General features: G+C 40.8%; 1 protein-coding gene across 1 annotated transcript in view; it reads right to left on the bottom strand.

Moving 5' to 3' along the window:
* LOC140244671 (plexin-A4-like) overlaps positions 1-17,166 on the bottom strand; it is a 151,537-nt gene that overhangs the window by 76,410 nt on the left and 57,961 nt on the right. The window contains exon 4 of the mRNA XM_072324295.1: positions 1,236-1,358. Coding sequence (XP_072180396.1) covers positions 1,236-1,358 — 123 coding nt within the window. The remainder of the gene's footprint in view (positions 1-1,235; positions 1,359-17,166) is intronic.

The raw sequence follows: 17,166 nt of genomic DNA, 5'->3' as shown, positions 1-17,166 counted from the left end.
GACATCCAACCGAATGACTACCGGTGTAGAGGGACTCATGTTTGCACGAGGCTGAAAGATGCAATATTCTATGCAACCCAAGCGGCAGCAGCACGGAGAAGCTTTGCACATCCCATTCTGACAGGAAATCAATCTTCCTGACATTCTCATGATAGACATTCACCATTTGTGTAAATACCAGCAAAGTGGACCCTCTATATTGGACAGGGCCCTGTCTCGCAGACGAGAGTGGTTACGCCACTCTCAATTATGGCGCGACGCTTAAAGGGAGCGGTGGCGCACGTCCAGTTGAAAAGCGGAAGATGCCCTAATTTGCGCGCCCTCCAATCCTCTGTTAGTCAAGCACTTGCGATTTTTCTGGAACTAACGCCCCTCAGTTTGGAGGCGAGATCTGGAGCTATCACTTGCATTTCCTCATCCTTTTGTAAGTGGTCAAGGCATTCCTCTGTTTCCATGGTAATTGGGGAAGAAAGGAGACCACATAAGGTCTATCAGATTCCTCTGCAACCCAATGTTGGATCTAGGGCAATGCTAGCTTTCTTTCTACTACTGTAGACTTTCCTAAAAGAAGAATTTCCTGAATATGAAGATGATCTCTTTTGGATTGGGGTGAACATAAAACAGGCATTTTATGAATATCAGGGGTGTGACTTTTCTCAAGCGTTCCCTTTTCAATTCAAGAGCAAAGTTTCTGCCATTAGGGTGCTGACCCCAAGACCAATGAAGCCAAGGTGGTACCACCCTAGGACCTGCCAAATATAACTTTTTTTCTTCATCCATTTAGACATTCGGCTCTAGCTAAGTTGGGCTTTGAATGGGAAAACTGTTGGAAATAGCAGGCAATAGTATCCACCTGAACATGTGGAGTTCCTTTGGCTAATTCAATACCAAGTCTAAATCAAACTCACACATGAGTATTGAGACAATCAAGAGGTATCAATTTTCCCCACTCGTGCCACACCCTCCCCCTCCCCCCTTTTAAAATCCTAACCTTCTAATCCTTCCATGCTACATAAATAGAGCACATTTACATTACGGGTCTTCACTAGTCTCTTATAAATCACTGAAATTTCAAAATCTCAATTTAAAGCATTTGGGAAATAATCTTAATGAATAATCTAATGATGCACAATGCCCCAGTCAAATTACAAGGACTTTTAATCGACACTTCCCTTCATAATGTGAGCGGATTTCCGCACGCAATCGCAATGCAACAGCTCTGGATTCTAGCTCACCTGTTGTTCCGTGGCCACCAAAATGGCGGCGTCCCGATCGTTGTACATGCTTGAGAGGACGGGGGCGGAACCGAGGGAAACAGTCTCGTACACCCTCCCAGATGAGCCGGTCATCAGATGCACCTGCAACAACAAATAAGAGAATAGAAGATACACAATGCATCATCATCCAGACAATCCCCAAACCTGCAACCCGTGACTGTTTTGTAGCAAATGCATAGTATCAAACTAATTCATCATTAGCTTGCATGTCAGTTTGGACAAATGACATTTCTTCTTCTTTTTTTTTTCTCAGTCAGTTTAGGCACATCACTCCTTGTCAATGCAAAACAATGCATAACCTTGCCCGATGTTACAATTTATAGCACTCATGCTCAAACAGAAAATGAACTTGTATGGACCAGGTGACCAGAATGGCCTGTCAGTATACACTATGGGAAGCATCCATTTCGTAATTGTTTTGCATTTAGTGCATTAACAAACTTTTTCTATTAATATTGCTATTCTATATACCAGGCTCGCTCTCATGTGGATGTGCTGACAAATACCATTATAAGAATTACGTGAATAATCACTATATCACAAATGCTTATCTGAGTGAATTCAAAGCCAACATGGCTGTTATCTTGAATGATCTTTTTCTGCCCATGCAAAAAGTGGAACTACGAACTGGCTTATTTATCCTTCCACTTTTAAATACCAACCTGTGAGAAATAAGTCCTGGTATATATTTATAAGAGAGATATGATGAAGGAAAAGATGGTGCATAGCTTGGAACTATTATTACTGTTACTGTTCCTCCTTTTTTTTTTTTTTTTTGGAAAAAGAGCACAAGTTGAAAAATTGGTGTCCGCCGGGATTCTAAACCAGGTCTTTGGCATGGCACGCCAACGCCTCAATCGCTCAGCCAAGGAGACTTCAAAGCGGTTCAGGCAGACCGAAGCTCGATTACCCAGCGGACTAATTCTTCAAACCCTTTATGTGCATATTCCTCTTTGGGGCTGAGGGTTATGAAACAATAACCAGCAGCGTGCCTCAGCTGGACCTACTAATGAGATTCAACATATTTATATAAAATATATAAATGTTGTATAATTTATGAATATGCATGAATTCATATCTCATGCATAATTCATTTCATCATTCCACCTTCAAGGTACGGTCACATCAAAAGAAATGCTTGGACAGAGAGTCAGTCAGCTGTGTCCGGTCAATGTCCGGTCAACCAATCATTTATCATCGGTCCGCAGTACACTGAGCACCCTTGAGATCAAAGCCACTTCTCTCATTTTCCCCTTCACAAGTATGGGATTAAAAACTCGCTTTGACAAATATCAAAGTGTGCATCTGCTTGTAATCTACTGAGTGTGCTCTCCTGGTGAAAACATACAATATGTCATGTTTTATTTCTTTGAAATTTGGGAGAAGACACATCTGTATTGATATTTTCTTGTGTGTTTTCATGTTTATCCCTACAACATAAAGACAGTCTGAGCCGCCTTAAAGGGTGTGTACAGTTCTGGTTGAGGTGAGGATTTAGCTTTTAATGTTTTGCGAGATATTCAGAAACCTCTCTATGAGATGTTAAAGAGCATGCAATTCTAAGGGGTATCAAAAGTTTATTTGATGAAAATCGGTTTTGAAATGGGTGAGATATCCAAAAACAAGGTGAAACAAAGAGATCCTAATAAGAGGCGTGGCCTGTCGCCTTTTATTATTATCACTTTTTTGGATATCTCAGCCATTTGAAAACCAATTTTCATCAAATGAATGTTGAATCCTTCTTAAAATTACATGCTCTTTCAAATTTTATATGAGGTTTCTCCTTATCTCATTTATCAATGTTATAAACCTGAATCCCCACCTCAACAAGCACTGTACAGTCCCTTTAACCTGTTTTTCACTCTACATCGGCAGTGACGTGTTTCACTTCATATACTGGTACTTCATGTCACATTCATTTCCTCATTTCATCAGGTGTAGACCCAAATGCATCGGGTAACTTAGTACATACTCAATGCATTATTCATAAGGGAACAAATTTTCTTGATGGCATTATTTTGGATGTTTTCATTCAGCCAATGTTAATGTCAAATCCACTCAGCATCTCTGTAGCTAGGTACTCCACTTCGGATGTTTCATGTAACATCCAGTTTCATGTGTGAATTTTGTGGTGTTAAATCCATAGCACTGGGTATAACTGCGGTACGTTACTCGATGTATTATTCATACAAGAACATTTTTCTTTGATGGCATAATTTCCTTCTTTTTCCTTCTTTCTTGTTTTTTTTTTTTCTATGCTGCAACGTTATTGTCAGACATGACTGCTCCATTTTGCTGGGGGAGTTGGGGCTTTGCGTGCACCTGCATGTTTTTCGTGGTATCTGCTCCACAAACCAGCTCCGACGCATGCCTTTCTTTCGTCCAGATCCATCTTCCCTCCGCCTCTGCGAGACAGACAGTGAAACGGATGACTCCCGGTTCAATAACTGACTCCTGGGCATTGTTTCCCTTCTGCATTACCCTCTTGTCATCCGGGGAATGAATCTCATCCATATATGCGGAGGATGGATGGATGGATGGGGGGGGGGGACCAATAGGTCCTCTTCCCATACACAAACCCCAATCCTTCCATCATATAAGCCCAGCAAGAGGCTGACCCTCCTACCCTACAAAATATGAAAAATGAAAACAGGCCCCAAGCAAACAAACACAAACCTCTACAAATATGGGATGGGAAGGGAAGGGGGAAAAATGAAGAAAAATTTCCAATAAGTTATTCAGACATCAAGTCTGATCAATACTGAACCCCTTAACATAGGCCCACTCTTAGGATTATCATTTTGATTCTGTACATTCTTTGTTCATCTAAAGCACAGATGCTTGTCAAATTCTTTTTTTTACGGAAAAAAATGAAATGCTCATGCAAAACTTAAAATTTTCTACCACTCCCATTTTATACAAGAACCAAAGAGGTCACATTTCTATGCTGCATGTAATATGACTACTATACAATCTATGCGAGGAAATATGACCTAAAAAATATTCAAATCATGTTATTTCTCACTGGGAGTAAGATTAATTTCATGTTTGAATTGGGGTTGAATCCTCAACCTGACACTACACAATCGTGACATTAACAAATAATCCCCCCCAACACACACACACACACACACACACACACACGTCCCCTCCCCCCTGAGGTGATCTGATCTTTTGGTATGGGGCAGTGGATAGTCTTGCATTTTGGTGCAGAGCACTAATGTAGCCATGTTAATAGGTAAAGGGGCACTGAGTTAGCCTTGTAGTATGACAAAGGGTGCTATACGGCTCTACAATTTCCAAGAGACGGGGTTTAACCCATTTCATACGGGAACTTGGTGGCTTGTGTATTAAGTCTATGGAGATTTCAGAATTCAGCATGGAACGGGTTGATCTAAAAAGCATGATACCTTTGATGAGGAAGACAATGGCAGGCGTCATCATAAATTGGTAGTTTCAAATAAAGACGGGGCACTCATAATTAGCACCCCCTCTCTCAAAATGGGCAGCCTTCAATGCTCACTCCAGTGACAGACAGCAAGGCACAGCGTGCTCAGCATACCAGTCAATCTGGTCAGGGTCCGTCACTGACAGATGTCACAATTCCAAAACCTTGATATCACCCCGCCTCAATGACAGTGATACCTCAAAGGTTAAGTACACTCCCCCTGGTACCCATCTTCTGGCTGGCATGTATAGCGTCTAGCTTTTGTTTTTGTTTTTTGTCTTTCATTCGCGGCCCACCCACAGCAGCTTACAAAAGGCGCGGTCAGACTGGCAAAAGATAGAGAAGTTTAAGATCGCGATCTTTAAGATTTCGAAGTTTTGCCAGTGTGACCGCAAACTTCCCGCAAAACTTCTCGCGAAACTTCCCACATCAACTAGGGATTTTTCCCCCACCCCCTCCAAACTTCTCGATCTTTTGCCAGTGTGACTGCGAGAAACTGAAACTTCGCGATCTTTGTCATGTGACCAGTCCACCACCTGCTAGTGGGCAGTGTCTCCGAAGCGCGAGGCCATCGTCACGTACAGGCATGCATTGTTACGTCACAATAGCCATCAGAAGGCGCGCTCTTTCTTCTTTCTTGCGCGCGCGCACAGATGACCCAAACTTCTCGATCCAAAGATCGAGAAGTTTGGCTGCCAGTGTGACCGCACGACAAAAGATCGCGAAGACTTCGCGATCTTAATCTTCTCGATCTTTTGCCAGTCTGACCGCGCCTACTGATACACATAATGTATGTGCTTCCATCACATATGACTAAAAAATTCATGCATACACGTGTCCCTTCACACAGACAAAATAGTGGGATAATGATAGCGATCCAAATACCGAGAATTTTTGCACCCATACAGACGGACAGAAATATCCCGCTAATTGCCGAAAAATTTGTCAACCTCGCCCCTGTGTTTGTGTGCTGCTCAATCATGGGTATTTTGAATGAAGGGATAAAAAATCTGTCTTTTTGCTCCAGCACTTACAATCACACACTCTAATTATTGCACTATTTCTCAAGTTATCACAATAATTCTGAAATAATCTCAAGATTTCTTGAGATTTTAATCGCAATGCTGATTGCCCTATTCAGTGGGATTTTTATGTCAACACAGACAAAAATCCCAAGTTGTATGGACCCTCTAATTTGTGTCAGCATAAATCCCACTATGGAGGAGATGAAAAAAACATTTTACCAACAAGTTGATTTTGTGTATCTCACCCCCCCCCCCATCCCCTCAAATCACAACTCACAAATGAGGGATATAGCAATTGTAGAAAACAGAGAAAGAACTTCTGCAATGATGGCTACTAAAATATTTTTCTAATAACATAATTTTACCTCAGCTGAATAAATTCACGCTTGATTGAATATGATGATCTGACGCTACGAAATACGAAATGTACCAGCGTCTAGAGGTATCAGGTGTCAGCTTCGCAAAGAGGCAACAGACTCTCTTCTGTATGGCAGCATTACTGGTACAAATGTCTCTCGGAATCATTGCTTCACTTGCATCGTCCTACTTCCATGCATCTCGTCAGCTGTGGTAGACAGGAAGGGTGGCGAATGTTTGGACGCGACGGGGTGCTCCCGCTTTATCCACACTCAAGCTCAACAAAAATAAGCACGCACGCTTCAAATTGATAAACAGACAGGGTTCTCAACTTTTTTTTTACCTCATCAGGATCATCCCTCCACTTCTATCATCCATTTTCAATAACGACACGGCTCCCTACTCGATGAAATCATATTATGCAGTTATCAAATAAGACCTCCTTGGGAAAAAAAAAAAAGACGAAGACAAGAAGACGGAAAAGAAGAAGAGGCTGTTCCCCTTTTACGATGTCAATGCCGCCTTTTCCTTTTTTCTATCTTCCTTTTTTTTTCTCTCCTTCATAAGAGTTTTGAGTGTCTGGGACAAGTGGCGGCACAATTTAAAAAAGCTGCTGACCCATTTCTAATAACTGCGATGATTAGGCGACTCAAGGAGACATCTGCCTGTGAAACTACAGACATCAGACTTGGTCTTCCATTTCTCCCCCCCCCCCCCCAATTAATGTCGGCCTCTGAAAGGGGACGCCAGATATCCATCCTTCCTCACATATCCCGCATGCATGCATCCGTGCAAGCACATTTTCACTCCTTCGCCCTGGATTTAAAAAAAAAAAAAAAAATTGCTGCCATGGCGATAAAGGAAAAGGGGACTTGACTCTTATCACAAGCTTTTTCACTTTTGAAGTCAGAACAGAGAGAGAGAGACAGAGGGAAATGGAGATCAAAATGCATCGACACGCTCTCTTCACAAGTCGGTACGGTAAACATTTTCTTTCTTTTCCCACTCCCCTCCTGTTTTACTTTCAGTCCAATTTATTGTTCATCTAAATTCATTCAGTTCAAGTGGAGCGTGTCAGGGAACTGGATGTCAGTGTTCCAATGTGATGGCTCCATAAATAACAGATGAGAACACGTCTACAATTGCCGACAAAGCATTCTTAACGCAGCTCACTCTGAATTATTTGATTGTGTGTAATCATGATTGCATTCTTACATTAATGATACTAAATTCTTGTTAAAAAGTACACTGTAATGTATGCATGCTACATTCAGCTCAGCCCTCAGTTTATATTTTCCCTGTCAGGAAGTTTTATTAACAAACTCTGCTGATCAGAAATTTTCATTTCCTCGCATACAAATTAGTTTATTTCATCACTCAATAAAAATAACTTATGTTTATTAAAAAAAAAGTGGCACCAAATATCAACATGTAGTATACAGCTTATCTTAATTATGGGTAGTTAGGGGGAGGGGAAGAATTCAAAGAGCAAATTAATCTGCATACTTTTGCATTGAATTTAGACATTTTTTTCTTTCAAATTGCTTGACAAAAATGAATCTTTTTCAATGCAATCCATTTCTACATTCATCAAAGTAATGCCGGACAACATGACCTTCTCAATAGGTCAGCCACATATCGCTGTGTCTTTAACCACACTGGCAGGAGAAATTAGTCTTGAAATTTACGGCAGCGCACACGCTCCCTGCAGTAAGTGCAATCCTAATAGGCCCACTGCAAACTCTGTCAATAACTCGCGGAGGCCCCCCTTATCAAATCAATTTCATAATTACGCTCTGAAAAGGAAATAGCCAATTTATCTTTGCAGGCCCTATCAATCAGAGAAGTAAATTCCATGAACTGTTTTAGTCGACAGCATTCTGCACAGTGTCAAATCTCTGCAAGAATGTCAGCATCTAGCAGCAAGGAATGAGATTTTTTTTACTTTTCAAAAACAAAATCCATTTTCGTGTTTATGAAAATCCTGGTATAGATATCTTCTGATCACAATGTGACTATGAAGCCTCCTTTCTCCTAGGTAAATCTCAAGTTGTAATAATATAAGTTGCATTTACTCGGACAAAATAGCAGGATTATGATCGCGATCCAAATCTCACAATTTTTATGCACCAGTTCAGATGAACAGAAATATCCCACTAACTGCAATAGCACTAATTTGTCAACAAAACTGCCCAAGCCCAAACTCTACCCAAATAGTAGCCCTTGCCATTGTGTTGGTGCACTGTTAATCATGAGTGTTTCAAATGACAGGGGAAAAAAATCTCAGAATTCTTTTCTCCAGCGCTCACACACATGCTGTGGTGAGAACTATCACACTATTTAAAAAAATTATCTTAAATTAATAAACTATTTAAAATATTCGCATGATATATCAATTCCAAAATATTTGCACAATTTCTTGGGATTTGGATCGCGATGTTGATCAAGCTATTTAATAGGATTTTAATGATCACACAGGTAAAAGTCACAAGATTTGTATCTCACTAATTTGTGTCAGCGTGAACCCCAATAATGACAGCACTTTGATATGAACCACTATAATCTGTTTGCTAACACCCCGAGTATTATGAATATGTACCTGAGTATGAATACTTATCACAATGCAGAGTTGATTATTTAAAACTTGCACTGACACAACTACATACTGCTTCAGTGAAGTTTTTCTTGTTGTTGTTTAGGATTTCGTTGTTGTTGTTTTTGTTGTTGTTGTTTTTTTTTTTTGGGGGGGGGCTTTCAGAAAAGTGAAGCTGTACAAAAATCTATATCAGAATGCAGTACCAGGTAATTGTTAAATACAGTGTAGTTAATGAGGGAACTCATACATTGTGAAATTTTCATTGAAAATTATTAGAATACTTAAAGCTCCAAAAAAAAATAGGTAAATCTTCCACAACCATGATATCATTAAAATGATATCTATACAGTCATTACAAATAGACAGTGGAATGCATGGAATGTATGCACTTGTTCCAAGTGTTAATACGAAGACTTGGGGGGGGGGAGGGAGTATCGAGGGCGAGTGTCGTAGGGAAACGTAGAACATATATATCCTATGCTGAGCGTATCCCATGCGGCATCTGATAATAGACAGATGTCCTTGTCTGCGTCCTGAACATCACAAATCACAAACAGCACAGTAGACACAGATATTGACTCCCGCACTACGATACGCATACATCAATATTTTTTCCCCCCATTCATTGGTGCATCTGTGTAGTCCTTTTTGTTGTCGTTGTAATTGTTCTGCTTGGTGGCTATCTACACAGTATATGCAAATCCCCATGTGGAAACAACATTTAAGACATATGGAAATGTGAAGTGGCGTGCAGGCAGTATCGGATGTGGAGATATTTCCGTGCTCGGTTAATGGCAAAGACTGTTGGATGGTTGGTGAATTGATGGGGCACGTGGGTGAACACAGAGGGCGAGGAGGAGGTGGGGAGGGATGGGGGGTGTTAGAAGGAGAGGGGAGAAGGGGGGTTGGTAGGAATCTGCTGCTTACAGCTACAGCAGCATTTATCAAAGGTAATATGTATGGCTTCACGGATGCCTTCCTCATTGACTGTATGTACACCAATGATAACTCATAAAGGATATCATAGCCTCCACACTATCTAATCTAGCAAATGCTCTTGAATATCCTAGCCTGCTAAATTTTCTCATCAAACTTCATTCATTTGAAATTAATGCAATCACCACAGACTATAACGATGTAAATGAATATTTGGCTGTATTCTTTTCTGTGGCTGTCTTCCTTTGATGCCAACACATGGCTGGCTGATATAGCACGTCTGGCTGATATAGCACATTAATAATCAATATTCTCATAAAACTGCCCCAGCAGCCCTAATGTGATTCAGGACAGCCTCTGAAGAGGGTTGATGAATTCCACATTAATAATGCTCCCTCTAGACACACTCACCTAAATGACAAATTACAATGATAAGACGTGTTATCATTCAATTTAAATTGGCAACAATGCACTAGGTCATTAATGGAGATTTCATTAATTCAGTTCCAAACAATCAATTCATGCTATCATCAGCATTACAAGTTCCAAAATAAAACATTGTCAAAGGAACAAATTTTAATTCTAGGAACACTATCTCAGTTGACCGTATCAGGGCAATCACCCCCTCCCGCTAAATACTGGTTAGTGGTAAGGTTAAAATAAACATTAGGGTTAGGGTTAGCTGTAGCTTTAGGGGGTTTTGGGGGGTTAAGATTAGGTTCAGGATTAGGATTAGGGTTAGGGTTAGGGGAAGAATCCAGGGTAATTACCCAGGGGGGTAATTGCCCTAGACCCCAGTTGACATATCAACTGAAAAAGGATGCCCCAGTCAGCTAATATAGACCGTGTCTGCAATATATTACAAGTCATAGATGTTTCCTTCCCTATTAGCTAGTAATGCCCTATTTTAATCATCTGCTCCCTCCAATCATGGACCTTATTATGGACTGTTCACGGCAGTTTTTCTTTGATGCAATGATCGTCACCGACACATGATTATGTGCATCTTAATGAGTACATTCAGGTGTCTGGACAATAATGATTGAGTGATCATGTACTGTCACTAACAAAAGAATCGTTTCCCTCATTTTCAGTCTTGTTTCGCTGATGTGCCTGTTTCAGACGGAAATGTCTTTGAATAAATACAGATGATGAGGAGCAGCAAACCTGAGATCATGACAAATTTTGTGTCAAAAGATGGGTAATTGCTGATTCGCACATTTTCGCACACGCATAAGACCTTGCCTAATGGCAAGATATACCTGTTCTCTACCATTACCGTCCCTTTTTCCTCTGGAATATTGAGATAACACATGACAATCATTCTGCCAAAATGTTAGTTTTCTTTTAAAAAACTGCCTGCTTCTCCCCAGCGAAATTGTTTGAGGTATGATTTCCTAACATACACCACAACTGCACATTCACTTTACTTGATTTTTGTGAGTTCTTTTCTTCTGCACATATAGTTTTAGATTTCTTGAATCTCCGTCTTGTTCTTCTCCCGGCTTGCTGGCGGTGATGATCATGGGATCAAAGCAGTGAAGCATGCTAAAAATGTCTTTGTGGCGCTTCTGAGATGTACAGGTGCATGAATTGATTAATAATATGACGAATGTCCTTGTATATTAGGTCCATGCTCCAATCAAGTGTCTCAGGCAGGAATTCGTGTAGCACTCATTAGTTGTTGCTAGGTAGGCACGCCTCCAGCAAGCCCTACTTTGTGGTTGTTGGGGTAACTTTTGTGAACAAAGCATGCATAGGGCCTACTACACTGCATCTGCACATAATAAAGAAAAAGGTTTATTGCACAGAGGTGTCTCATTTGCTGGTCATTATCTAAAGAAACTTCAAGGAAATTTGAGGATTGCTGTTCAACTTCCAACTGTACCCAATCCCCTTCATTACATCATCACAAATATTCAAAGCCAGATGTTCTCTTGTAGTCACCACACCTTAATTTGGAATGAGTTCTCATCTCACTCATGATATGCCCTATAGGGGGAGGGGGAAATCCCCATATGCAATCAGTTCTCAACGTACCCATTGAAGAATTTGGCAAATGCGATATTTACATAGGTCAAATGAAATATACATGTATGTGTGAAATCTGAAGAAAGCAGATGTGTTGGCATGGGAGGATCGACTCCACCAGTTATACACCCGACCCACCTCACACACCACACCAGGAGTAATCATCCCACTGTTGACCCTAATAAGCCTTATCACTGGCCCTCGGCTGTGAAACACGCTGACTCCAAAATACCATGTCAATACGCGTTGAGCGTGTTCATTTCCGCCGGCCCAAGGGGCCAGAGACTCCGCGGATTACAATGTGTTTGCTCCGACTGCGCGAACGAACTTCGCAGGAAGGACGAATCCCTCCCCCCCCCCCCCCCCCCCCCCCCCCCCCGGCCCTGATGGTAAAACAATTACAAATGCAGCTCGGGGGTAGAAATCTAGCAGAATTCCCTCGACTTTGGAAATGCCACGTCTCGCTCGCACAACAAAAGCCACACAGAGAATCCCCCGTGGGCGCAGGTTTGGAGAGATGAAAATGAAGAATGTTGATTGATGTTGCGGCTCCTCAGTATTCATCTCTTTCCCTTGATTAATAGACAACGGACATGATAAATCTATTTGCATGCATGTTGAGCTCCGGAAGAAAAAAAAAGTGGGAAGTACTCTCTCTCTCTCTCTCTCTCGTAGCATCTTGGCGATGCGCTTGAAGGACTTCGCTGTCCCTGGGTGACATTTCTATAAGACAGAGATAGCCATTTTAATCATTCTCGGCTATTCAGCAGGCGGCAGCAGCTGCGATTCCTGCATCTTTTCTTTCTTTCTGTTTTTTTGTTCTTCACGCATGCAATGTTGGATGCTCTATATGCAAAGTTGCTTTCTCCATGCATGCACGACCACCATGCCTCTCCTCCCCTTTCACCTTCTATCATCTGAGCAAGGCATTAGGCAACAGATCCATGTCAAAAGAAAAAAAAGAAAGAAAAGAAAACGATGAAACATATAGTCATGAAATCAATCATCTCCTCCCATGCATTCAGTGAAATGAACTTAATGGCTCCTCGTAAGAAATTTGCCGAGCTTAGATGGATGTGTTTGTGCCTTCATAACAGCAATCTCGAGAAAGAAAAGCACAGGCTCACTGAAATGCCATCTCACTTATGTCATCGCGAACACAGTTGACGGGTGATTACGTAGCCAAATTTGACCACGAAATGGCTCTCATCAATTGCAAAAATTTGCCCGGCTGAAACAAAAGGCAGCAGAGAAAATAAAAGATGGCACTTGCATATTTGGGAAGTCAAGTGAAATCTGTCCGTGGAAGGGCGCGAGTGTCGGGGCGCATCACTCACGAAGCGAAGTTGTCCCGCCAAGTCGGGATTAATGAGTCAACTTCTCTCGGCCGGTAATCCGAGGCCAATAACAAATTGAAAACATCCACAGGATTAGGCAGCTTGGTGTCATCGGAATAATTGGATTGGTGGAGGAAGGGAGTGGGTATGACCCTTCTTCAGTTGGCATGCATGATGAAAGAGAGACAGGTACACTACTTAAAGGTGGCAGCCATCATTTATGATGCATGGATGGTTGAATCCACTCAAGGTTTATATCTCACAATGACGACTCATCAGTGTTAAGGTATCCACACGGTCAAATATAATATTGTTTTCTCTCTCTATCTCTCTTGTATCTAAATTTACAGAAGTGAGTTCCTGGGACTTTGGGATGTATGCCAATAGACAGATCATTTATGAAGCTGTGTCATGTCCTCAGAAATAACATTTCTCATGATTAAGACCTATAATGTACGTATATGATGATTTCATACACTCATTTAAGTTTTACGTATGCAAGAAAGAGATCATACTAGAATTTGACATAATGCTATTCAAATGTAGAAGCCCCAAAGATTGTACTGACAGCTATTGCCATTAGGTAACATAAGTGTATGACATATCATTTTTTCTTTAATTTTCTTCTTTCTTTTTTTTTTTTTGAGGGGGAGGAGGATGGGGCAGAATCATTAGGGGAAGGCAAGGGGTGGGAAAAAGAGGTGCTATCCCATTAGTATATGGCACATTTATACTAATGTCATATCCTGTCAGATTTAACAATAGAAGTGATTAAAGGTAGAGAATACACAGCGTAGAAAACACACATCATTTAGAAGATCATTTCCAATTCAGTTCCACAATAACAAAACCACAAAACACAAGAGAAACCCACAAATTACACCTTTTCAAATTGATTTCCCATTATAAGAGCAACAAGCGAAAAGAGAGCCAAAACAAACAGGAAGAACGCCAAACCCTCCCTCCTGTCAGATTTCTGGACGATGGATGGGTGTTAACTACCTCAAAGGATGAGATTCTTCTATTATGCATGAGCACACGTACCTCACACTTGTGCGCAGGTGCTCTATGCAGCAAACGATACAAATAATGTGAATTCTTGTATGCCTGAATCTGTGCTTTGAGAATAAGGGAAGAAAGGGGGGGGGGGGGACTCATGCTAGGCAGGGATAGATTCATGCTGCCTCAGAAATAAAAAGCAAAACAAAAGTTGAAGATCCTATTTCTGATCCTGGGCCAGGAAGTATTATCAATCTAAAATGCAGATAAGATACATGCACATATGGCAATAGGTGCATTCACATTGGAGTTACTGTGGAAATAAACACCGCTGCGGTTTGTTGGCACTGTTCTCATCAGTGAAATACCCCAGTAATAGATAACCCAGTAATAGATACCACAGTAATTCACTTGGTATCATACTAAATACCACTGTGGTTTGTTGGCACCATTCTCATTGATCAGTGAATTACCCCAGTAATAGATACCACAGAAATTCACTTGGTTCCATATCAAATACCACTGTGGTTTGTTGGTACCGTTCTTATCGGTAAAATACCCGGTAATAGATACCACAGTAACTCACTCGGTACCATACTAAATACCACTGTCTTTTGTTGGTACCGTTCTCATCCGTGAAATACCCCGGTATTAGATACCGCAGTAACTCACTCGGTACCATACTAAATACCACTGTCTTCTGCTGGTACCGTTCTCATCCATGAAATACCCCGGTAATAGATACCGCAGTAACTCACTTGGTACCACTGTGGTATGTTGGCACCACTCTCATCTGTTAAATATCTGGTAATAGTTACTGCAGTAATTCACTTGATACCGTACTAAATATCACTATGGTTTGTTGGTACCATTCTCATCGGTGAGATACCCCAGTGACAGATACTGCAGTAACTCACTTGGTACTGTACTTAATACCACTGTGATTTGTTGGCACTGTACTCATGGTGAAATACCCTGGTAATAGATACCAGAGTAATTCACTTGGTACCGTACTAAATACCACATGGTTTGTTGGCCCCACTCTTGTTGCTGAAATACCCCAATAATAGATACTGCAGTCAATAATAGATACTACAGCAAGCACTCGGAACTATACTAAATACCACTGTGGTTTGTTGGCACCGTTCTCATCTGTGAAATACCCCAGTAATATATACCGGAGTGATTCACTTGGTACCGTACTTAATACAACTGTGATTTGTTGGTGCTGTTCTCAACCGTGAAATACCCCAATAAAACATACCACAGTACTTCACTCCGTACCATACTAAATACCGCTGTGGTTTGTTGGTGCTGTTCTCATCCGTGAAATACTCCGGTAACAGATACCGGAGTAATATACTTGGTACCTTACTACATACCACTGTGGTTTGTTGGCACCATTATCATCAGTGAAATACCTCTGAAATTGATACCGCAGTAATTCACTTGGTACCATTCTTGTTCTTGAAACACTGTGGCATTTCTTGTAAGAATGTGCATGTGCGTACAATTTCTTGTACTCTCTAACAGAAAAAGACACAAAGTATGTCGGGTCATATGAGAAATAAACTGCTGTATGATCGGCGGTATTTCGAGACAGGATTCACACTCACATATCACATGCGTACTTTGTGCAAAGTTTGAATTACCATCCTAAATAGGATGGTATTTTGTGATGTATTTTTTTTTTCTTTTTGTTCATGCTATAAAATACTGTGCAAAATACTGCAATATTTCACCCTCAGTGTAAATGCACCTACAATGCTGATAAGCACTTTGTTTGTTCCCCTGGCCAAGTAACCACACATCATTAACCCGTTGAGGACGAAGTCCCGATTATACTCGGGCAGGTGTCTATGGGAAATGCGTGTTGTAGCAAAATCAAACCGTCCTCAACGGGTTAAAGACCAGTCATTACATCACAGTCACAATTCATTCATGAATCAATTATTTAGCTTCATCTTTGAAAGATGCCATTAAGACTTTTTATTCCACTTTTCTTCCTGTCTCCCTTTTTTTCTTTAAAAGCTGCTGTTGATGTTCCAAAATTAGATTTCCAAAGGTCCCAATTAACCACTCGCATAACATGAAATCTTCAAGGTCGTACCACATTAGTCTGGTAAAACGGCAGCCACTACCTTTAATATATTTTTTGCCGGAAGCCCACTGCTTTTATCAGCAGGAAGTTTTGCCAGGGCACTCCTTGACGAGATATGAAGCATTTTTAAAGCTTCTATTTCTCTCTAGCTCTCCCTCTATCTCTATCTATCTCTTTCACTCTCCCTCCAACTCTATCCATCTCTCTCACTCTCTCTTTCTTTCTCTTCTCATGAGGGTCCCCCGGTAACCTGAACAGGCCACGCTGAGCTGCACGACGATCAATATGCGCTGTACTACGGGCTATATGATCGAGTAGCTCCTATGTGGTTCCATGTGTGCTAGGATATTCTTTGGCCTCAACATTCAATAAACTTAATTGAAAGAAGAGGATAAAAAAATGAAAGCCCCTTCAATGCCTCCAAAGAGTTTCACTTTAATTTCTCTCACTCACAACTGCTTTCCTGAAGCAACCTGATGATGTCTATATTGCATTGCCTCAAATGCGCAATGGTCACAAATAAGAACATACAATATCTGCACTATTTCGTAGTTTTCACTCTGATTTTGCTTTTTGAATCTTACAGATACATCAGGTCATGTTTTAGCTACCAAAACTGCTTTTAAAAAAAATTGACAGGCATACCAGTGAGTGACAGATTGACTGAAGTTTATCAAACAATGAATACTCATTTTCACACAAAACAGTCCCTAATGGTTACACTTTATTGAGTGGCTCCTGAGGATTTATTATTATTTCACAAGCTGAAATTTTTGCATACACATATTTTTGCGGATTACTACTTGTTAGACATTTTTGCGTGTTAATTTTGTCATTGCCAGGGTCTAGTAATCATTGCTTCAACTTTCGCTAAATAAAGACTAATTCTAATATTATTCTTGATATTCATATGTGACCCTGCACCACAAAACAAACAAAAAATCGCCAAACATGGAAATACCCCAATAAAACATACCACAGTACTTCACTCCGTACCATACTAAATACCACTGTGGTTTGTTGGTGCTGTTCTCATCCGTGAAATACTCCGCTAACAGA

This window comes from Diadema setosum, chromosome 2, assembly GCF_964275005.1.
Source record: "Diadema setosum chromosome 2, eeDiaSeto1, whole genome shotgun sequence".
Taxonomy (NCBI): Eukaryota; Metazoa; Echinodermata; class Echinoidea; order Diadematoida; family Diadematidae; genus Diadema; species Diadema setosum.
Note: the sequence above shows the minus strand (reverse complement) of the source record. Positions and strands in the feature narration are given on the sequence as shown.